This window comes from Takifugu flavidus, chromosome 7 (genome assembly GCF_003711565.1).
Source record: "Takifugu flavidus isolate HTHZ2018 chromosome 7, ASM371156v2, whole genome shotgun sequence".
Taxonomy (NCBI): Eukaryota; Metazoa; Chordata; class Actinopteri; order Tetraodontiformes; family Tetraodontidae; genus Takifugu; species Takifugu flavidus.
The window spans coordinates 912017-936561 of record NC_079526.1 but is presented as its reverse complement, the minus strand read 5'-3'; the positions used below and the strand labels follow the sequence as shown (position 1 = coordinate 936561).

At 43.3% G+C, this 24545-nt stretch overlaps 1 protein-coding gene across 4 annotated transcripts in view; it reads right to left on the bottom strand.

Annotated features, from left to right (window-relative positions):
- Nucleotides 1–10923: 10923 nt before the first annotated feature.
- LOC130528251 (inactive N-acetylated-alpha-linked acidic dipeptidase-like protein 2) overlaps nucleotides 10924–24545 on the bottom strand; it is a 350820-nt gene continuing 337198 nt past the window's right edge. For all 4 annotated transcript variants that reach the window (XM_057037405.1, XM_057037407.1, XM_057037404.1 and 1 more), the window contains 2 exons: nucleotides 23259–23387; nucleotides 10924–11378 (listed from right to left, as the gene is read on the bottom strand). In XM_057037405.1, coding sequence (XP_056893385.1) covers nucleotides 11223–11378; nucleotides 23259–23387 — 285 coding nt within the window. In that variant the 3' untranslated portion in view covers nucleotides 10924–11222. The remainder of the gene's footprint in view (nucleotides 11379–23258; nucleotides 23388–24545) is intronic.

The window sequence follows — 24545 nt, the reverse complement described above, 5'->3', positions numbered from 1 at the left end:
ACCAACAGATACCTCCAGCAGAACCCCCAGACTGGATTTATCAGATCCAGACTAGACTATTGCATTACCATAACTGGTGGTCGACCGTGCAAACTCCTTAGTAAACTTTAAACTTACAGGGGCTCCTGAGACTACATCACCCCCGTCCTCCATAGCCCCCCCCCCCCCCCCCCCCCCCCACCACAGGTCTAATATGGTTCAAAATCCTCCATAAAGCAGCTAATAACCAGGCCCCTTCTGGCCACCTACAGCCTCTCGCCACCTACACAGACCAGGCACCAAACCTGGGGGGACAAAGTCTTCTCTGCCGCTGCCTCCTCCCTCTGGGACTCACCCCGCAAACTCATCTGCATTTGCACCCTCAGAACTCATCTTTAGGATTTAATACATCTTTTTTTGTGTTTTATTTGGGTTATTGCTGATTCCTTTCTAATTTCCTTTATTTTTAACTCTGATCTATTTTATGATTTCTAAATGTGTCCCATCTCTCTGCATCTGTGTACACATTTTCAAACAAAGTGTTTTAAAATGTAACGGGACACGGACACAAAATTTGCACATATAAAATAAAACTGAAATTGTTTTTATAGTGACCACACTTTAAAAAATCTGGGGGGAAACTTTGCAGCGTCTGTTTGCTGAGAGGGAATAGATACTGATACTAATCCAGCCAGTAATACAGTTGATTGGACTGTACATCTTTTCAGAGTGTGTACATGAGCCTGTGAGAGGACTAAGAGTGAGAGGAGCTATCATATCGCATTAGAGCGGTGTGGATGAAGCACAAAAAAGGCAGGATTCTGAAGAGGACAGCGGCGATGAGGATTAATAACTAAGAGATGCAGTGAAGAGTGAAGCTTTAAATCAGTGAACCTACTGTTTAATTTTCTGGATAGGATTTAGTTGTCTTACCAAGCCGACATAAATCCTCTTTATGTGAACTTCTTTACATTTATAGTACTAAACATTACAGGAATGTATTTTGGTGGGGAAAATGATACACAGCCAAGCCTTTGGAACTATGCTTGTTAAATTATGGGGCTGAGAAGGGGAATAAAGAACATCCAGAGAGATGAGTAAAACAGTGGGATTAAATGAAAGAGGAGTGGGTCCAAAGGAAAGGATTAAAGACTTTTGAGATCTAGAGGAAAAAGATCAGGGAAGAAAGTCATTTAAAAGAGACAGTGTGGGAATATTTGATGAATAAGCTTTATTTTAGTTTGTTTTGCTCATATGCTCTTTATTCATTGATTCATTCAGCATTTGGTCTGTGTTGACCTTTAGCAGCAACTAATTTAATTGGATTTTTTCCTTCATCAGGGACTCCAGACCTCTGTGCACAGCTGGAAAGGACAATAATTCCTCCCAAAGAACTCCATTTTGTTCTGGGTAACAAGTGAGGACAGTCTGTGACTGGGTGGACTGACAACCGTCCACTGAGGTTTTAAGCATGAGTTTTCTCTGTACACATGCTGGTGTTGATAGTATGTGCTCGTTTTCATGTGTTCCTATACTTTTCTGTTTGTCTGAGGTTGACCTGCTTCAACCTTCACACAACTGCAGCTCATTTGTCTCAATCAACTCCCTAACCTGCTCAATTTAAAAGACCGGCTCACTCCTTGCCAGTTCGTGGTCGATCATCCCTGGTTTGGTCCTGAAAATGGCCTTTGGACTCTTGTCTCTAAATTTTCTCAAATTTGAGAACACCATGAGTCTTATTTAGCAAATAACTGAAATATCCAATCAGATGTCAATTTCACTGAGTCCTAGCTACGCCGCTTCTGGTCCTGTCAGAGATTCACCAAGCCCAGATCCAGGTACTCTCTGTGGTGACCTGGACAAATATTGTGTTTCTTTTCTTCACTTCAGTTTGGTTTTCAAACCAAACCCCATGTGTGTTCTGTAGACAGAGCTAAAGTTGTGTGATTGGGCTTTTCAGTGGCAGGGCATTGGCATGGGCTGAATTCAGAAATTCTATGGTCCCTCTTAGTTCAATTACCCGAATTTGAAAACCACTTTAAATCTGTATTTGACAACCCTAGCTATGCGGGAAACACTAAAGAAGACTTCTAGAACTTCGACAAGGGTCCCATTTTGTGGCTGACTTCTCAATGAAATTCTGGAGTCCGGCTGTGAGAGCACAGTGGAATGAGGAGGCATTACAGTCAGGTCTTCATTAAGGGACTCAATGAACAATTAAAGGGTGAGCTTGATGTCTGAGATCCACCATCAGCTCTCCAGTCTCTGGGATCTGTATGATGGCATCCTGATTTTTTCTTCCAAGAATCCTGTTTCAAATGTTTACTCACTGGATTGTTTCATTCAAAAAGGGAGCATTAGGAGTGATCCATATGGGTCCATCCTCTGGTAGACTGGCTGGTTCCAAGAACATGGAAGGAGCCAAAATAGTTGTTGGACTTTGCAGATGTCTATCATCAAAGGCTACAGTTAGGTTACAACACCACTCACAATGCTCACATCAGCAAATCTCTCATTTTGCTGGCCTCTGGAAGTGGAGCAGGTGTTCCTCTAGAAAAAATACTCTTTATCTCAGCTCCTCTTCTGACACAACCTAAATAGTTCATTTTGTAAGTCAATGCCTCTGACACAGGTGAGGGGACCATATTATCATCACGGTGCCCTGGTTCTTACAAACAGTTGCATCTGTGTGCTTTCTTTTCCCAGTGCCACTCCCCTCTTGAGCGCAATAATGACATTGGCAATGGAGAACTACTAGCTGTCAAAATAGCATTAGAGGAGTGGAGGCATTGTATGGAAGGAGCTGAGCAACCGTTTGATTGTATGCCAAGTTCTTATTATCTGTCCAAACCACAAAAAGTGAAGATATACCATTCCAGACAAGCTTGCTGTTTTGTTTTTCAGTCATTTCAATTCTTACTTTACCTTTCACATGGGATATAGAAAGACTAGCCAGATGTACCATCCCATTCACACTCCTCCGTGGAAGCCAGCTCCTCTCCTGACATCATTCTCACTGCAAACTGTGTGGATGGTGGTGATTTGGTTTTTGAGAACAAGAAAACTGTCAAGAACGGGACCCATGTAATGGCCCAGCAAATTGCCTGTTTCATTGTTGTTGTTGTTTTGTTTAAAAAAAAATATCTACTACATATGATTTCACTCAAGACCACATTTCAGTAGGTGCTTGTGAACACAAATCCTCTCAGAAGCTGCTGTAGGCTGTCAGTGTTCTCAGTTTCTGTCTGATCATCGAAGTTGTTGTTGGCAGCTTTGACACAGTCCAGTCTGGACAGTAAAACCAGCCTCATTAGCTGGTTTTCACTGCAGTTTTTGCAGGGTTTAGTTTCTGACTGTATGTAGACAGAAGATGGACTAAGCAGCGAAGCTTAGCGACGTGCACCTTAAATAACTGCCTGCTCTTGTGTGCTTCTGTCCTCTTCAGCGTTTGCACCATGTTGTCCACGTTCGCCTGGGGCATAGCTAAACTCTAATCAGGATGACGTTGGAAAACACCTGCAGTGAAAAAGATGGCTTCATTTTTACGCAGCGTTGCACTACAGAATATTTTAAACTAGAAACTATAACTGCATATGGAGAGTCAGAGAGGGTCCGAATGTTTTATGAATTTTAAAATGTGTGTATTTAAAAAAAAAAAAAGAGCAATTGTTTTGACAAACATATCCAGACACTTTAACTTTAGCTTTGGGGCATTTTGTTTCCCAACTTTGAGATGTTTTGAAACCTTGACCTGTGAAACACCAGTTGCTTAGTTTAGTCAGACAGCCAGCTCTGGGAATAGAAATGATTGCCCCAAAACATCTTTCGTTTTGGTGTTTTCGAGAACCATCAGAAGAGCAGAAACAAAGCATTCCACTGATCTGTGCCCTCACGCCGTGGTCATTACTCTTATATTGTCAGCAGTGAGACCCGTAGACAGCTTTGTAGCTTTCAGAAACACGTCCATTTTAATGAATTTACAATGCATTTCAAATGTTCCAAAAATTCTCCTTTCACTCTACTAAGGGGTATAAAGTGTAGATAGAATGGAGCATATCCCCACCACCACCACAATATAAACAATCTCAAAGGGTCTCAAAATGACATAAGCAGAAATATGTGTGACTGATTTAGTCATTTAAAATTAGTCATTCGGGGAAACTAATGCAGCAGTTCAGATGTTTATAATCTCCAGCTTTCAGACAGAACAAATAAGCAGAACAAGTGGGGAAAAAACTTTTAGCATCTCATAAAGCTGTTTTTGAATCCCATTTATAATTGAGTTTGAGAATTTTAGAGCAGGATTGAAACAGGAATGAAGAAATACAGTATGTCAAAAGTGATGCTCTGAGGATCTGTTTGTCAGTTAGGTGAGGCTGATTCAGGCTTTGTTCGGTGACTCCTGTCAGAAAACCAAGAGGTAGAAATGACACCTGCATCTGCAGTGGACGCGTGAGGACTAAGAAGGCTTTTTTGGGATTAGAGTCCAATGAGATCCAAATAAAAGGGTGCAGGATTTGGTGGTTTTAAAATCCCTGAGGGTGGGAGAAGTGACTTCTCACAATTCTGTAATCCACATAAATGCTCTTAAAAGCACAAGAGGAGACAGGGAAGAGAAGAGGAAGGTAGGAGGACTGGTAGAATTTGTAAATGTCTTCATCTGTCACTAAAATCAAATCAAATCAAATCAATCTTTATTTATATAGCGTCTTTTACAATCAAAATTGTTTCTAGGCGCTTTCCAGAATCCCAGGGTCTAACCCCAGACAAGCAACAGTGGCAAGGAAAAACTCCCCTTTAACAAGAAGAAACCTTGCGCAGGACCAGGCTCATGTAGGGGGACCCTCCTGCTGATGGCCGGCTGGAGAAGGAGAAGGGGGAGGACAAGTAGAGGGTAGAATAGGTAGGAGAGGAGAGGAGAGGAGAGGAGAGGAGAAGGAGGGGGAGAGGAGAGGAGAGGAGAGGAGAGGAGAAGGAAAAGGAGAGGGAGGGGGAGAGGAGAAGGAAAAGGAGAGGAGTGGAGAGGAGAGGAGAGGCACAGAGCACAGAAACACCCACAAAAATACACTATACAACGGGTCAGTGGGGCTGTTTCTTTGGCTGAGAGACGATGACCAAAGGAGTTGACATCAGAGGTGGCTATCGTGCTTTTCTCTAGGTTGAGCACAACACTTTTCTGACAAGATCACTGAAGCAAAAGGAAGTAGATCCTCCACTATAGAGGAGGATGTCGTCCAATACTGTGACCACACAATTGAGACCTTGATATGTGTCATCAATTAACTTTTGAATTTCATCCTGAGATTAAATGGATGGTTAAAAAGTGGTACCATCCAAATGGTATGTTGAATGTTGTGAGTTTTAAGGATGCATCTGTCAACTTGATTGCCTATTATCTAAAGTAGGCACCAAAACACTAAAGTAGCGTGCACCTGCCAGTCTCTAATTACTGTATCCGAGTAAGATATGCGCCAGGTGACCACAGCAACCATTGAAAAGAGGACCAATACTGCACACAAGACAGAAGTGCCGTCAGTTATGTCTTCATTTTCATTTTAAGCAGCTGGAATCAAACAATTAAACAGAGTCCTGTATAGCCATATTGATGTGGTACCCTACAGAAGACATTCTTTATTTATTTTGGTCTATATTAATTGTGTATGCTAACAGATTCTGCAAAAATCACTAATTAAAAAAAATATTTCTTTGTTTACAAGATTCGTGCCGGGCTAACCTGTCTCTGGTTTTCTTGTGGCTGGTCACATAACTATCTGCCACAAACAATTACAATAAGAAACACCAAAAGTCTTTTGGCTGTAGATTTTTAGCACTATAGCATGATATCCTACAGCACTGAGGAGAATGTTTTCAGGATGTTGTGGCTCAAGGGACATTTGCAGTTTCCCTTCATGGGCTACCACCTTATTGTGGTGGTGGGGTTTGCGTGTCCCAATGATCCTAGGAGCTCTGTTGTCTGGGGCTTTATGCCCCTGGTAGGGCCACCCATGGCAAACAGGTCCTAGGTGAGGGACCAGACAAAGCATAGCCAAGGACCCCCTAATGACGATTAACAACATTGGTTCTAAGTTTCCCTTGCCCAGATGCGGGTCACTGGGGCCCCCTCCTGGAGCCAGGCCTGGGGGCGGGGCATGTTGGTTAGCGCCTGGTGGCTGGACCTCTGCCCATGGAGTCCGGCCGGGCACAGCCCGAAGAGGCAACATGGGACCCCCTTCCTCTGGGCTCACCACCTGCAGGAGGGGCCAAGGGGGTCGGGTGCATTGTGTATTAAGTAGCAGCCGAAGGCAGGGACCTTGGCGGTCTGATCCCCGGCTGCAGAAACTGGCTCTAGGGACATGGAATGTCACCTCTCTGATGGGAAAGGAGCCTGAGCTGGTGCGTGAGTTTGAGAAGTTCCGACTAGATATAGTCGGCCTCACCTCGACGGGGGCTCTGGAACAGTCTTCTCGAGAGGGGTTGGACTTTCTACCACTCTGGATTTGCCGATGGTGAGAGGCGACAGGCAGGGGTGGCAATTCTCGTTGCTCACCAGCTCAGTGCCTGTATATTGGAGTTTACCCCGGCGGATAAACCTTTTTTGGAGTCCTTAGAGGGAGTGCTAACGAGTGCTCCTTCTGGGGGCTCCCTCGTCCTCCTGGGTGACTTCAATGCTTACGTTGGCAGAGACAGTGTGACCTGAGAGGTGGGATTGGAAAGAACGGCCCCCCTGATCTGAACCCAAGTGATGTTTTGTTATTGGACTTCTGTGCACATCTCAGATTGTCCATAACAAACACCTTGTTCAGGCATAATGGCGTCCACATGTGCACTTGGCACCAGGACGCCTTAGGCTGCAGATTGATGATCGACTTTGTGGTCGTGTCATCGGATTTGCGGCCGCATGTTCTGGACACCTGGGTGAAAAGAGGGGCAGAGCTGTCAACTGATCACCACCTGGTGGTGAGTTATCTCCGATGGTGGGGAAGGATGCCGGACAGACCCTGCAGACCCAAATGTATTGTGAGGGTCTGCTGGGAATGCCTGGCAGAGTCTCCTGTCAGAAGGAGCTTCAACTCACACCTCCGGGAGAGCTTTAACCATGTCCCGGGGGAGGCGGGGGACATTGAGTCCAAGTGGACCGTGTTCTGTGCCTCCATTGTTGAGGTGGCTGACCGGTGCTGTGGCCGCAAGGTGGTTGGTGCCTGTCGTGGCGGCAATGCCTGAACCCGCTAGTGGACACTAGCGGTGAGGGATGCCATCAGGCTGAAGAAGGAGTCATATCGGGCCTTACTGGCCTGTGGGACTCCTGAGGCAGCAGATAGGTACCGGCAGGCCAAGCGGAGTGCAGCTACGGCGCTTGCCGAGGCAAAGACCTGGGCATGGGAAGAGTTTGGTGAGGCCATGGAGAACGACTTCCAGACGGCTTCAAAAAGGTTCTGGACCAACACTGTGCATAGTGGTGATGGTGTGCTGCTGACCTCAACTCGGGATGTTGTGGATCGGTGGAAGGAATACTTCGAGGACCTCCTTTGTAAAGACAATTAATGGACTGGGGCTGCTCAACAGAGCTGTCTCCGTATGGACAGACAAGCTGGGGGGACAGAGTCCACAATGGAGGACCCTGTACAAAACCCCCACCAAAAAGAGGACAGGAGATCTTCAGTGGAGGATCCTGCTTGGTGCCATCACCACCAATGCTTTTACAGTATCTCTGTTTTAAATGTCTCCAAAATATGCCCTTTCTGTGGTCTGTCTGAGACAGTTTTTTTTATGTTTTTGCAGAGTGCAGCAAACTCGCAGGGGTTTTTAGTGTTTTAACAGAGATTTTTAACCATTTTAACGTCGTATTCTCTGCTCAGGCTTTTATTGGTGCGACTGTCTACAAAAAAGCTGAAGGCACCAAGTTTCAGGTCTTGAACTTTTTAACTGCAGAGGCTAAACTGGCAATATACCTGACACACAGGGACAGGATACTTGATGGGACATGTGTGATGTGGTGGTTATGTGGAAGCAGAGCATTAGAGCCAGACTGAGGCTGGAGGCTACACGGCCACCACGAACCTGGAAGTGTTCCAGCAGCCGTGACATGAAGGTGTCCTGTGCTCAGCGACAGAGCAGAGGCAGTTAAATCTTTCTAACTACCTCCTATAATGATGGAGTGATTGTAATTGTTAATGTTTTATTCTATTTATTATTATTAAAAGTGGTGTTAAAAAGTATCTCTCTCACTCTCTCCTTTCTTTGCCACATACAACTACGCTTTAATAGCATCCACCTTCTTGGACCAGTTCCTGTCTTATTTCTCACTTGGTTGCCGCGTTAGAGCCGAGCTGTGACTGTGGCATACTGTAATGGTGCCAATGTGTTGATGACGGTGGTGGTGCACAGCTCAGCTCAAGAGCTTGACCTGGTCTTGATTGGACAAAGAGAAGTCCTGCATAGCAGTACTCAGTTACTGTTCCCGATCTACCAAGATGTCTACCAAGGTCATTTGAATTGTGAGAACAGAATGTAAATAAATGTAATTCCAAATTATACTTTACAGATTGAGATTTTCAATGCAATGATTCAAATGAAACAATACACATTCCCATTATAGTGGCACAGACTGTATTTCAACCCATACCTGACCTCTGCTCATAATGTAGCACTCTACTTTGCTCCAGGACAGCATCAGAGGCCACATTCCTGAGGCCACTCTGTGGTATCTGTGAACTCTTGCTGAAGTCAAGGCTCGATTGTGGCCTGCTGTGGGGAATTTATTGTATCCTAGAGCAAAGTCAAAGTGTCTTTATTTGTCTGCCGTGAGAGAAATTTGTCCCAGACAGGGATCTGCTGCCTTGACAATGCATTCAACAATCTTCTCATATGTTCAGAAATAGTTTAACAAAAAAAAAAAAAAGAAGAGTTAGTATCTCTCAGGCTTTGGCTAAAAAACCCAGCATGTCCAGCAGATATTTTGATCAGGTGGCACATGAATAACTTCCTCTTGTGTCTTCCATCTGCACAATGACATTCTAAAAATGCAGATAATTCACTGCAGACTTTGTTGTGTGAACTACTGGAACAGCAGAATTTTACACAACTCTTCTGTCACTTGGGTTTGGATTCATGGCAGGACAAGTTGGCAAGTGCAGTGCGTCAATTAAGGATTGCAGGTGTTTCACCATTTTAAAAAAAGATCACAATTAGTTTTTTATTGCTTCAGGACAAACCCCTGTTCAATTTTCTCTCCAGATTTGTTGTTCCTGCAAGAATAGCTTCACAGACATTTTGACCTAACTGGGTTTCCTGGACAGATATTGGCAGAAAGATGTAAGTCGACAAAAACTGGGGGGGGGGGGGGGGGGGGGGGGGGGGGGGGGTGGGGGGGGGGGGGGGAAATAAAAGTGTTTAAGCCAGCAGGAGTACATATAGAATAGTTGAGTGTCCTTGTTGGTTGTCGAGGTTAAAATCAATTTTTCCTTATTATCCTCGTGTTCTTATGTCTGCATGCACCTCCAGACATAGCCAGAAGCATTTCAGCAGATTGGTCATGTATGCTGCAAATTTCAGAGCTCTGGAGCGCCTTCAGGGAATTTCTTCAACTGGAGTACAAACGTCCATTTTCAAGGATGGACTAATTACATTTTGGCGGTCAACATCAAGGACATTGAGTTGTGGTCCCATGTCCAATAATTCCTCTCTACACAACACAAGGAAGACAATGTACTCGTCAGTAATAGTCTTTTTAACCATTCTGTACAATATAATACGATATCTATGATATAAAGCTCATATGTTTTTGTCAAAAGGAGCAGAGTTGTGCAACCTATAGTCGTGGGGATAAATGTCATTTCCTTATCCACAGAATATTTCCAGAAAGCATAGGCAAACATGAAATGAAAGAGGAAAATGCAGGCATAATAATTTTTGTCAACAAGGTTATTGTCATTCTAAAATGATTCCGAAACAATGTTTATGAGAATGCTCATGTCAACAAAAGCTTTTGAATCCCAGTAGATGGTCACCGACTATAGAAAAAGGACAAATGCTTCAGAGCACGAACTGATGTCACTATTGACTGACCGTCCTCCTACCTTTCGCTTTCACTCCTTTCACTCTATTCGAAGAAAACTAAAATGCACGTTTCATATCTGCTGGCTTAGACACATTTTAGCTGTTAAATGAACGTGTTAATGCATCTTCATTAATCTAATTAAAACTTTTACACAATTCACCCATCTGCAGTGGAGAATGACCCGGAACATCTCTGGAAATGCATTTCAAGTTACCATCACACGTACACAATTAGGCAGCTGATCCAGTGTTGACAGGCAGCAGAAGCAGGCGATAAAAATTGAAGACACTAAACAGCACTTTGAGTCTCTCAATGTACGAAGAAGAGGGAAGTCAACCTACATAAAATGTTATGTAAGAAGTGTGCTTTGCTAATGTAAAATGAAATGCAAATTAATATAGATTAAAAATAAATGCTATCTAATTGTGATAACTGAAAGGGCCAACCAAATTTTAATGGTTTGAGAGGGTCTACTGATGTTATTTGACTGAGTTTGTTGAACTCACACTGGACTGCCTTTTTCTATTTGAGGAAACACTTGACACTCACGCCTTTTCTTTTTTTTTACTCCATGGTTCAGGTAGTTGTAACACTGGAATGTGCATCAACAGTTCTGGAACAAGGACCAGACTATTTTCTGAGCAGTTTCACATTCAACATATTGCAAAGAGTCTTAAAACATGTTCTCCTTGACAGATACAGTCAACATTTTCATGGCTAAGCTAATATTTTATAACAGCTGCTGCTGCTGTTGGTTTCAGATGCAGACCAGTTGCATATGACTGAAATTTGGCTTTGGCCAGGCTCCTGAATCAGGTCAGAGCAGTGACCCTGTGGTACCCATGAACTCCAGGCTCTGAGGGAGGGTTCATGAAGAATTTGAAACATAAGGTGGGAATTTTTTACTAGGTGTTTGAACAAATATTTATCTATTCATTCATAAATTACAATGTGGAGATGTTTGTGAGCATAAACAAGAACATCAGTTTCCTTATGATGATTAGATAGTCTCTTAACATTAGGTGGACACACCATTGACAGCTGTGTCAAACAAATAAGCTTCAAATGAAAGATTTGATTTGATAGAAAGACTTACCAATCATTAAAAATCTGCTATGTTCTGTCAGACAAAGATAACCAAACGACAATAGGACTGACTTGTCTACAAACAGCTTGTCTTCTGGTTTTACTCTACCTTTTCTGCTTTGGTCTGCTCAAAGGCGAACTCAATGGTGGGCACAGCCAGTTGGTTGGCAAAGAAACTCACATCTCCAGGCAACTGTGGTGAGCTGACATGGGGTCCTGGGCAGTTCCCACCATGAATGCAGCTCAAGAGCTGCCTCTGCCAGAGAAGGAGAAAAAGGAGAGACAAGGGTAAAAAAAAAAAAAAACACCAATGAGGCCAGCAGCAGTGTTTGATGCTGCATTATTAGCTTTGTTAGCTCATTTAGCTTCCATAGTGTTCCCGTCACTGTATGGATATTAGCATTCATTTACATTCTTTATACTAATGACATTTATCAAAATATGTATCACAGGAAACATAATAATGTTTATATATACTGTATGTATATATATATATATATATATGCCCTTCGGGAGTCCTTCATTATGAGGACTGTCCAGCCCTGAGTTAGCCACTCTGGGTGGTCCCCTGATGTTAGGAGCTGGTTCATCTGTGCTGCCTGGCGTTCCTGGAGTGCAGTCAGCTTCTTAAGCCAGTAGGTGTGGCCCTGGTGCTGTCCAGCTCTTCATTTTGGACACTCTTGTTTGGATGTCTGCTAAGGTGATGACTACTGGGTCTTGTTCTGGGAGTTGGCTGTGCTCAGCTTGTAGGTCTTGCAGCCAGTGGGCAATAATGTTGTGCGTTGCCTCTTTCTCACAGATACTCTTCCAGTGTTTTTATATATATATAACAGATACCAGGAACCACATCAGAGATCTCTGTCCAGAAGAATGCAGTCCTAGGAACAGCTAAGATCCTGCACAGAACCCTCAGACTCCCAGGCCTCTGGTAGACGACCCGAGTCTGAAGGAAGGAGGCACCGCCCAGGAGGGCGAGGAAGAGATTTTTTATATATATATTTTTATATATATTTTAAACAAGCTGTTTGTGTTGTAAAATCTACATTCACAGGTTAGGTTAGGACACTCAAGCAGAAAGCACAAAGATGAGAAAGGTAGTGCTATTCTTGTAATACAGTATATATCTGTCGTTCAACTCACACATTAAAACAGTCTCTAGAAGTGCCTTTTTTCACCCGAGGAACATCACAGTTCAAACCCAGCAACACTCTCAGACAGAGGTAGGTACACCCGAAGGACAAGACACCAAGACACAAACAAAGTAGTGTTGTTTATGCTGTACAGTGCCAGGAGGAATGCAAGGAACTGTACATTGGGGAAACCAAACAACCTCTCCACAGAAGAATGGCACAACACAGACGTGCCACCGCTTCGGGTCAAGACTCAGCAGTCCACTTACATCTAAAGGCGAGTGGGCACTCCTTTGAGGACAGTCAAGTACGGATACTGGCCAGAGAAGACCGCTGGTTTGACAGGGGTGTAAAGGAAGCTATCCATGTCAAATTGGAAAAATCATCCTTAAACAGAAGTGGTGGGCTGAGGCACTTCCTATCACCCACTGACAATGCAGTCCTCCACTCCTTCCAACAGCAAAACAAATGTTCACACCATTCCAGGAGACCTAGCGACTCACCACCAAGTGAGCCAGCAGACAAAGGGGAGACACCTCAACCGAAACTAGGTGAACGACCCTGTCAACGACACTCAGGTGACCACTCAGATAATTAACATGCCAATGGTCCACACGGGCTATATTTTCAAGCTCTGTCCCCGGCAAGTTCAGAACTGAAGAAGCCTTCTGGATAGAAGGCAAAACGTCTTCAAAAGAGAAGAAACACAATCCATTTGACAGAGAAAACTACCATGGATACGATGACCTGGATGATTGAGAATCTACACAGACATCTAACATCACAAGGATTAGGAAACTACTGACATGGCATGACGCTGAAAAGTTTGTCCATGCATTTGTTACTTCCAGGATAGACTATTGTAATTCTTTATTATCAGGGTGTCCCAACAACTCTTTAAGAAGCCTCCAGCTGATCCAAAATGCTGCAGCCAGAGTTCTGACAAGTATTGACAAAAGAGATCACATAACTCCTGCACTGGCGTCTCTTCATTGGCAGTACAGAAACAGCACTTCTTAAAGTTACTAATGATCTTCTTATAGCTTCAGATCATGGACTGGTCTCTATGCTAATTCTGCGGGACCTCAGTGCTGCTTTTGATACAGTTGATCACAGCATCCTGTTACAGAGACTGGAACATGTGATTGGGATTAAAGGGACAGCACTAGACTAGTTTAGATTGTATCTATCTGATAGATACCAGTTTGCTCATGTCCATGGCGTTCCCTCTTCATACAGTAGGGTTAGCCATGGAGTTCCACAAGGTTCTGTACTTGGACCAATCCTCTTCACCATGTACATGTTTCCCTTAGGGAACATTATTCGGCAGCATGGGATAAATTTTCATTGTTATGCTGATGACACTCAGCTATATTTATCCATGAAACCAGAGGAGACAGAGAAGTTAGTGAAGCTTCATACCTATCTTAAAGATATAAAGTCCTGGATGTCTTCAAATTTCCTCCTCCTTAACTTAAAGGAAAAACTGAGGCCATGGTGTTTGTTCCTGAACCTCTCAGGGATAGATTAGATCACATGATCACTCTAGATGGTATCTCATTAACATCTAGTCTCTCTGTGAGGAATCTAGGAGTAACTTTTGACCAAAAGCTCTCCTTCAACTCACACATTAAAACAGTCTCTAGAAGTTGTTTCACTTGATGAACATCAGAAAGATCAGGAAACTACTGGCGCGGCATGATGCTGAAAAGTTAGTTCATGCTTTTGTTACTTCCAGGCTGGGCTATTGTAATTCTTTATTATCAGGGTGTCCAAACAACTCTTTAAGAAGCCTCCAGCTGATCCAAAATGCTGCAGCTAGAGTTCTGACAGGTATTGACAAAAGAGATCACATTACTCCTCTACTGGCGTCTCTTCATTGGCTGCCCATTAAATTTAGAATAATTTTTAATAATTTAAAGAGGCCTAGCTCCATCCTACCTGGAGTGACAGCTCGTGACACCTTACCAGCCCAATAGACCGCTCCGCTCTCAGAATGCTGGTCTACTTGTGGTTCCCAGAGTCTCTAGGAGTAGAATGGGGGCCGAACACTTAGCCACCAGCCCCCCCTGCTATGGAACCAGCTGCCTGTCCAGGTACAGGAGGCTGACTCCATCTCTACTTTTAGGATCAGACTTAAGACCTACCTTTTTGAAAAAGCTTATTGTTACAAATTCTGTAGTTCCAGTTACTATCAAAGACAGAGAAATGATCATACTTAGGGGGTTGTCTAATCATTAGGTTAACATCTTAGCTATGCTCTTATAGGCCAAGGCTGCCGGGGTCCAGAAACATGATAACCTGACAGGCCTCTGTCACCCCACTGGGTCATGGTCTCCTCTCCTCTCCTCTCCTCTCCTCTCCTCTCCTCTCCTCTCCTCTCCTCTCCTCCCCCCCCCCCCCCCTCCTCTCCTCTCCTCTCCTCTCCTCTCCTCTCCTCCTCCTCTCCTCTCCTCTCCTCTCCTCTCTCCTCTCCTCTCTCTCTACCCAGCCGGCCATCAGCAGGAGGGTCCCCCTACATGAGCCTGGTCCTGCTCAAGTTTTCTTCCTTTTAAAGGGGAGTTTTTCCTTGCCACTGTTGCTTGTTGGGGGTCAGGCCCTGGGATTCTGTAAAGCAATTAAACACAATCAATCTGTTACAATCAAACAATTTTGATTGTAACAGATGCTATTTATAAAGATTGATAATTCCCAAGCATGAAGCCAAACCTATTCAGCCTGCTAACCTCTGCAGACCTACACCACCGCATCCTCCTAAAAGATCAGCGCCAGCTGCAGGGCTGAAGACTCAGCCAAAGAAACATTCATGTCGTGGAAACCCATGCCAATCGGCTTGGAAAAAGGGCCCATCACATAGCCCCAATAAAAGGCTTAGCACCTGAGCTGAAAAAGTGGCAAAAAAAGCGGAATAACAAACATAAAATAATAACAAACATGTTGATAAGGTGCCAAGGAAGAGCTGATTACATTTTGGTGTCATTCTCGATTCAAGAAGGACTTTGACTTTTGATCTTCCAAAGAACAGCAACCGACTATATTATGTGGCCTTGGATCCCAGCCTTCATATCGTATATACGAGTTTGGCTGAGGTCTCCTGTTTCACGTACTGTTCAAACATTCACACTTGGAGCCCGTACGACATTCAGTTTAGTCTACAGTCAGGAGGAGGATTTCTTTGCCTTAGCTTGTCCATGAGCCCATACGCTACAGACAGGAAATATGTTTTTCTATTGTTGTTATTTGCATTGTTTTGCATGCTTCATACTTAAGAAGTAAAAGAAGTTTCCCAAATTAACTGAGAAAAGGGTAAAGTTGTTGACAGAATCAGAGTGATCTTCAGTAATATTTTCTTTCTCAAAACAAAATCTTGAATAAAATGACAACGCAAACCCATTTTGGTGATTTTGATCAAATTGAAAAATTGATAAATAAAAATATAAGAAAATAAACACAGCTGTGCTACTTTATTTTCTGTGTAATTATTGGTGCTACTTTGGGCTTAATCAATCAATCTTTATTTATATAGCCTCTGTTACAATCAAAATTGTTTGTAGGCACTTTACAGAATTCCAGGGCCTGGCCCCAAACAAGCAACAGTGGCAAGGAAAAACTCCCCTTTAACAGGAAGAAACCTTGAGCAGGACCAGGCTCATATAGGGGGACCCTCCTGCTGATGGTCGGCTGAGTAGAGAGAGAGAGAAGGGGAAGGATGACAGGTAGAGGTGAGAATAGGTAGACAACATAGAAATACATTATATTAATTATAATAAACTGCCGGTAGAGTTGAGTTGAGTGGGTCAGCGGGGTCAGTAGGTCAGCATACAACTATGAAGAGACAGTTAATCAATGCTGCCATACAAGCTGTATACCGGCTACTTTTAGCTATATCAAAGTGTCGTTTCTAAAGTGTTGTCCCAAAAATTACAATATAATCTTTGCAAAAGTGTGAGTGTTGTACTGTATATATAAAATCACCCACTCGCCCTCTTTCCCTGGGTGAGCTGATCCTCCTTCAAGCACGACTCCTCTACCACAGGGCTAGAAGCACTGCACTCTTCTGGACATATCTCAGATGGTATTTCTGGGACTGGTGGACCACAATGTCTCATGTCAATGTCATTGTCATTGACTTCAGAGTTTCCAGTCCAAACTTGGTCCAGATGTTCTTGTTCACTATAGCAGCTACTTGGATGTGATGTTCCATATATGATTGACCTGCTAGCATCTTGCACACTTCTGTTATGAACTGGATTCTCTCAGGGGGTTCTTTGCAAAGCCTGCACCGTTGATCTTTTCTGGGGTGGTAGATGTTGCACCCTGGATGTTGCCTGGGGTGGTAGGTGCTGCACCCTGGATGTGGCCTGGTGTGGTAGATGTTGCACCCTGGATGTTGCCTGGGGTGGTAGATGTTGCGCCCTGGATGTGGCCTGGTGTGGTAGATCACAGCTTCTATCGCTTTTGTGCTCACAGCATGTTGTTGTGCTGCAGTGATCAAAGCCTACAGAGCAAGCACGGCCTTGGCTTCCCATTATGGTTCCAACTGTTCTTCTGTCTAGTTTTGGCTGTTTCCACCTTGTCTTGGCGGACCATCTTCCTGACCATCTTCCTTCCTCACTGATCTCATGTTTCATCCTGGATAGTAACTACTCTTTGACCTCCCTCTTTTTGCTTTGTGTACGGCCTCAGGGTGCTCAATATATATGTTGGTATGTGTGTGCGCCCATGTGCGTGCATGCATGCGTTCTAAAGAAAGTAACAAGGAGATCCAAATGTAAAAACGATCCACCTCGACTTTTAAATAATTTAGTCTGTAAAAAATCATTAGAATGAACCTACCAATTATTATTAATGAGTCTTGTACACATCGGCAACATTAGCGACGTCCCTGATATAAATGAAATAAAAATGAAATCCATCCAAACAAAGACAATAAATACAGCTGGGAAACTGTTCAAAGTGAAGTGTTTTTTACTGCTGCAATCATTCTGGTGAGGTTGTCATGCAAAGAGGGACATTTCTGCATCAACAGTAGTCCTGTTCTAGATGTTTATGGTGTTTTGTCACATTCTCTGTTGATTCTGTGCATATTTGTCACAGCTTTTGTTAAACTGAGTTTTGACTCAATGCATGACTAGAACACCTGAGAAGGCAGCAGTGACGTGTTCAGCCTCACCCATTATTGTAATCTGAAACTATGATTGAAGACCCTTGCTGACTGATTATTCCTTTGGAGATTTTAGCAGCTGATTATTGGTTTTCAGGCTGCACTCTCAGTGCCTTTCCTGAATACAGCAGCTCATTTAGAAATATCTTACATGCTAAATTGTGACTATAATGCCAAGTGTGCTGTCGAATTGAGCCTTACGGTTGCAGCCATAAAGCGTGACACTTATTCTGGTGATTTACTCTGACATTTATAATGGTTTATGTGGGAAAAACACATAAAGCAGATGAACATAAAACTACTTTGCCTATTTGCTAGTCCAGATTATGTTCATATAACCATTTACAGTGTGATTATGTGGCCAGCAAACCAAGGAAGTTTGTCTTGAAATTATGCTTCCATAAAACACAACATTCCAGTGTTCCCACAATACTCTTGAAGAGGATGGGTGAAAAATTCCACTAAAATTTCATCGTAATGATTCCATTTGTGCCTTCTTATTCAGTGACCGGCAAGATGGCTCCATACTGTAGAAAACTGAACCCAAGTAAGTAAAAAAGACTAGATAGCAGATAGCCGCAGGAAGAGCAAAGACATTAATTGGTTGTATTGATCAAACCAGTATCCATGGTAACATGTGGTGTAGTGTGTTCTTTATGTCTCTCAGGAAAGAGTGAAATTTAGCAGAAATCACAGAGGCCATTATTGCTCTGAGGGAGACCAGAATAAAAGGATAGAAAGGAAGTAGAGGAGAGGAGAGGAGAGGAGAGGAGAGGAGAGGAGAGGAGAGGAGAGGGCAGCAAAGGTACACAACAAACATTTACACACACCCCCAGCTCTCTTATCCTCTGGCCCCTACAGGATTCCAACCAACAACCTTCTTGCTCTGAGGCAACAGTACAAATCACTGAGTCAAAGACAGCTACACTTGCAGACATGCACACACAATGCACAAACATAATGCAGACACACACACACAAACACACATATGTATAGATACACATATATAATGCACAGATATGTACACACACACACACACACACACACACACAGCACACAGGCATGCACACACATACCCATATACACATACACACACCCCAGTAACACCATTGCCACTGTTGTCCTTTGCAGTCTAACGATGTGCTGTCCACTAGTGAGCATTTGTTCTCAGGTGGAGGTACCTGTCAGGATCAGCCCACTCTCGACTCCCCACATACATCTCTAGAAGATCACCCAATTAAAGTATGGGCTTCTGACTATGTGTTTTCTATTCTTTTGTCCAAAAAAGCAGGCAAAGTTTAACAGCTTTATTTTCCTCCCACTCTCCTCATTTCTGTCCATCTAACCCCTGTTGTCCAACTTTCCGGTGTAAATCCTCCACAGCAGATGCATCTTTGCCATTTTAATTGGTTCCAAAGCTCCCATATCCAGAACCATCACCAAAGCAGCATGTTGAGGAGGAAGACAGGTCCCAGAAAACACAGAGTATCAAGTGTTGTGCAAATATGATTAACGACATCTTCAGGCCAATTCTGAAATATTTGTAAGAGGTGAAAATGGGGGAAGTCATTTAGAGATGACCAGTGATCCATCACCCCAACTGTTATTATTATTATTATTATTATTATTATCATTATTATTATTATTATATTATTATTATTATTATTATTATTATTATTATTATTATTAGACATAGCCTTTCTGCCATCAAGATTGATCCCATGTTGAAGCATGTGACCATTGTTGTTCTTGAGGTTCTGGAACAGAGACCCAGATGAAACAAAATTAACTGAAACTGGGAGTTAGTGTTACCAACACAGCAACAGTTCACACATGTAGAGCAGCACCAATTCAGACCAGTCATTTGTGCTGAGAGGAATACAAAAGGTTAGAAAGCTGGAGGGGGGTTGAGTCACTAAGTATGTGCATGTACGGTGCCACCCAGTCTGTATTTAGCTTGCCCTAACAGAGAATGCTAACCTTGAATATAGCAGAAGCATCTAACTTGTTTTGCTGCTACCTCAGCACTGCCTTGGAAAGGAAAACAAGGTGTGGCCACAGAGAGATCTGAAGCTGCTTCAGGACAGCAAATATCTATAGGCCTGAGAGTAACAGTCTGGACAGTTTGGGGTTTCTCTCAACTGGTGAAAGAAACTAATAGTTAAGGAGAAAGACATTGTTTTTCCTTCTCAACCATACCATCCTGTCTATCTACATTCAATTCATATCATTTCTATTTATCAGCAGCTGTTACAATCAAGGATCTCTTGGTGCTTTACACAAACCCAGGGCCTGAGCCCCAACCAGAAACAGCGGCAAAGGAAAACTCCCTTTACTTATACGGGGACCCTGCTGCTGAAGGACTGCTGGGTAAAGGAGAGGGAGGTGAAGGTCAGACAGAGAAGGGAATAGACATCAAACCTGCAAATATTTCACTGAGGAATTAAAGTTAAAGCTGTAGGCTCCTCAAAGAGTTGTTTCGACACCCTGTTAATAAAGAATTACCATAGTCCAGCCTGGAAGTAAGAAATGCTGGACTAACTTTTCAGCATCATGCCGCATCAGTAGTTTCCTGATCTTTGCTATGCTTCTCAGGTGAAAAATGCACTTCTTGAGACTATTTTAATGTGTGAGTTAAAGGATAGATTTTGGTCAAAAGTTACTCCAAGAGAGAGAGACTAGAGGCTAAGGAGATACCATCTAGAGTGATCATGTGATCTAATCTATCCCTGAGAAGTTCAGGACCAAACACCATGACCTCAGTTTTTTTTTTTCCTGAATTAAGGAGAAGTTCATTTGAAGACATCCAAGACTTTGTATCTTTAGGATAGGTCTGAAGCTTCACTAACTGCTCTGTCTCCTCTGTATCTTGGTGAAGCAGCATGACTCCACTGGGATCCAGCAGAGGTCCCATCTCATCCCCAAGGACACAGGCCTGTGGGTACCCACATAAAAACTGCTACTCCCACAAGACCATGCAATTCAAATACCTGATATGATGATTATCTTGATGATTGAACAAATGCTTCGCTTCCATGTGATATTTAAAGCTGAAAGTGTTTGGCTGAAAAGTCCTTGCAGAGCATGCATAATATTTTGTTGGTCAACTGTTTTTGTTTGTACATAAAGAGGGCCAGCATACTAGTAATGTCTCCCAACCTTATTGGTTGCTTCTCTTTAGGGTGACCAGCTCTGTTCCATTGCCCAGATATGTCCTCATCAGACCTAAAAATGTGTCTGGGCAGAAGTCCAAGAAAACCCTCCATGAGCAATTGTGGCCAAATGTCACTATTTCAAAGACTGCTGAGGTACTGAGCTGGGCATGTGGCCTCGCTCCTCTTCACTACAACGGAAATACACTTTCTGTCCTTCCAAAGCCAGAGCTGTGTTCACTGAGCTCAGAAAGTTGCTCCAAAATACTCACAACATCTGGTCTAATATCCCTTTTCCAGCCTGTCTCTGTGTCAGAGACAAAACAGAAACAAAGGAATTCATAGATCCAGAAAGAGCGATGAACAATGTTGAGAAGCACATCATCCCTGCAGCAGAGCAGCATCAGGGAGATGGCTGATGAAATTTCAGGGTCCAGCCATTCTGATTCTCAAGTATCGCTGGGCAGCCAACTAAAGTAAACTCTTGTTTCTAATAGCAGATGCTTGAATAAAATGCTGAAATGTTTTGGGGTTTTTTGAGGGTTTTTATGAGGCACTTGATGGGATTTGTTTTTGAAAGGTACCATATTTGCCTTGTTTTTATAGGTATTGGGCAGGGTTGGGAGGTTGTGATGGGAGAGCTGGAACAATACCAAGACCTACTCATATTTTGGATTCATTTCATCTATGTTTTTTGGTTTCCATTTTTCTGTTTATTTAGACAGATTTAAATGACAGTTTAAATGATTTTACTCAGTAGGTTGTGGTGATGAACATGGTGTGAAGACTACTGTCTTAACTCCTGATTTCAAAATGTGTATATAGATGAGAACTTTCAGCAGCAGCCTCAATAGTGGGAAAAATCCTTGCCAACATTGTGGCAGATTGGAGGGTGTTCTTCCAGGTTTCATCAAGAAACGTTAAGCTTTTTTTTTTAAATGAGAGAAGACTTTTAAACAGCTCTTCACACTGCACTGAGCCCCCTGAAACACCAGGGCAATTATGTAAGGATGCTCTTGGTAGACTATAGCTTGGCCTCCAGCACCCCAGTAATCTTAACTGACAAGCTCTCTCTGTCTCTCTACCACCATCTGCATATGGATTAAGGAGTTCCTTTCTGGCCACCTACAAAATGTCAGGCCCCATCACACTCAACGCTGAGTCCACGTCTTTGTATACATACATCTGCACACTGCCCTATCTCTCACTCTCGCCGAAGCCATCATCAAATATGCTGATGACACCACTGTGGTTCTGCTTATCTCAGGTGGAGAAGAGTCGGCCTACACAAGAGGTTGGTATACTGTCGGCGTGCTTTTCTCAGGAGAGCTCTGCAGAGTGTGATCAACACAGCTCAGAAGATCACTAGCTGCTCGCTGCTCTCTCTGGACAACATTGCCAACTCTTTATGCCTCAGCCAGGCTATGAACATCTCATGTCAAATTAACTAATTTATAAACAATATACAAATTATCCTGTTATTAGCCAATAAACCGTGAACTGTAATTTTCAAAATTTACATGACTATTGAAGTCATCCACAATAATGCTTTTATCTGTCCAGAGCTATAATATCAGACAAGTCATTGTGTCTATACATCCTGTCTAAATGACAAGCACTCCTTTGGATGGCTACTCTTCTGATTGGCTAGATGGCTAACTGTTGACTCTTAACCAACATTTTCTCTCATCCAAATGTCAGTACATGAAAAGCCTTTTTGTCTGGACTTCAGCGTAAGTTCTCATTAGTTGTTGACTGCTTTTCACAATTGAACACATTGTCGTGTATGTAATAATACAAAAAACCCTTTACACAATACAGAAGAGAGCACTGGTAACACCTCCTGTCCTGCTCTATAGGAGTCAAGACTGATTTTGCAGATTTTGGCTGAGATTTGAGTATATGTGCACATTTAAACCAGTCAGCAGTCTGATTTTAATACATGAAAAGCTTTTTTTTTGGTTGCTCTTTTCTCAGTTGTGGTTGTGGTGGCAGTAAGTTTGTGCTCCTAAAACCTGGAGACATGAACAAAAACAGTGTCTTCCCCCAGGACATGGCAGGAGGAGAAAGAGAGATATTTTAATGAGAGATGTGAGAAATGGGGGAGAGGGTGCACTTTCCACTGATGAAAGATGAGATTAAGCAGTGACAGAAGATGGAGCAAGGTATGAAAGGAAGGATGAAGTGCTTAAGGGAGAAGGTGAAGAACAAAAGGAGGAGGAGGAGGAGGTGGCAGCAGCGCAGGCGGACCCAAGAAATGAGAGGGATGGTGAGGTGTTTGTCTTCTGAAAGAAGAAAAGTTTTCACAGTAGACCAACACAGTAAGAGCTGGGGAGAAGTTGCTGTATCTGCCAGGGATGAAGTGAAAAACACCCCCCAGTTTGAATAAAGAAACTGAGTCGTTGAGGTGCGAAAATTCATCGGGAAAATGGCCACAGCCGACTGTACGTGTGTGTGATAGAGCCAAGTTTTATGTAGATCAAATCAGATCAGTAGCAGTGCCCCCCAAGTAGCAGTCAGTGTTTTTGCTGTTAATTGAGGACTGATACTTATTGAAGGTCAAAGGGTCACAGGCTGGTTATGGTTAGAGACAAACAAGCAACACCCTAAAGATGTGTTCATATATGTGGACATTTAGGCTTATGGCTATACATATGGCACTTGTGCATGTGTCTTTGGGCGCTCCGTACCTTCTGTATATCTGAGGTGAGCTGCAACAGTGTTGGAGATGCTGAGGCTCTCAGAGTCTCAGTTCCTCTGACAGGAGAATTCAGACTGATGTAGGCCACCGCACTGCTCTTTAACACAATGTTGTTGTCCTAATAAAACACACACACACACACAGACACACACACACACATTAGTATTCCTTAACGTCCCTTTCTTCTATAAATCCATTTTCACTACAGATACTGATGTATGTCTTTAACCGTCCATTTCACCACAGGTTGTGACTTCAAACCATCATGGACTTGTCGTTTGATTTTTTTGTCCATGTGATGGACACATCAGTGCCGGAGTCCTGGTCCTCCCCCTCCTGTCCTTTCTGTGGTGAGTTTGAAAGCAGCTACCCTGGTACACCTGGTCACGCTACTGACGACCTGATTGTTCTTATCATGGTTGAACTCAGGTTTGTCTGAATAGTTCCGGCACTCAGCCAGCTCATATCTCTTCTTTCAAGTCTTACTAATGTAAGTTTTTTAGTTCTGCTTGTAAATGATTGCCCCATAAAGAGTGGAGGTCCTTCCTGCATACTAGAGCAGGTTTTCATGGAACTGCACTCATTTCCACAACTTTTTGGTCGTATGTTGGACTTGTGCTAAATAGACGCTGGTTGAACAGTAGCAGTCAACTCCAGACCCTTTATCTGTTTAAATGTTGATGGCGACAGATCAATCAATCTTTATTTATATAGCGTCTTATAAAATCAAAATTGTTTCAAGGCACTTTCCAGAATCACAGGGCCTGACCCCAGACAAGCAACAGTGGCAAGGAAAAACTCCCCTTTAACAGGAAGAAACCTTGAGCAGGACCAGGCTCATGTAGGGGGACCCTCCTGCTGATGGCCGGCTGGGTAAAGAGAGAGGAGAAGGGGGAGGACAGGTAGAGGATAGGATAGGTAGGAGAGGAGAGGAGAGGGGTAGAGGAGAGGAGAAGTAGAGTGAAGGGGAGGTAGAGGAGAGGAGAAGGAGAAGGAGGAGGAGGGGAAAGAGGAGAGGAAAGGAGAGGAGAGGAGAGGGAGAGGAAAAGGAGAAGGAGGGGGAGAGGAGAGGAGAGGAGAGGAGAGGAGAGGCACAGAGCACAGAAACACACACAAAAAATATGATGTAAAATCACTTCAGCGGGGCCGGAGGTCATTATGCAGCTCCGAGGGCGGCGATACCTGTAAATAAATAGGGGGGGGCAGAAAAACTACACAAGAATCAGCATAACTAGTCTGCTTGATGAGGAGAGGAAAGGAGAGGAAAGGAGAGGAG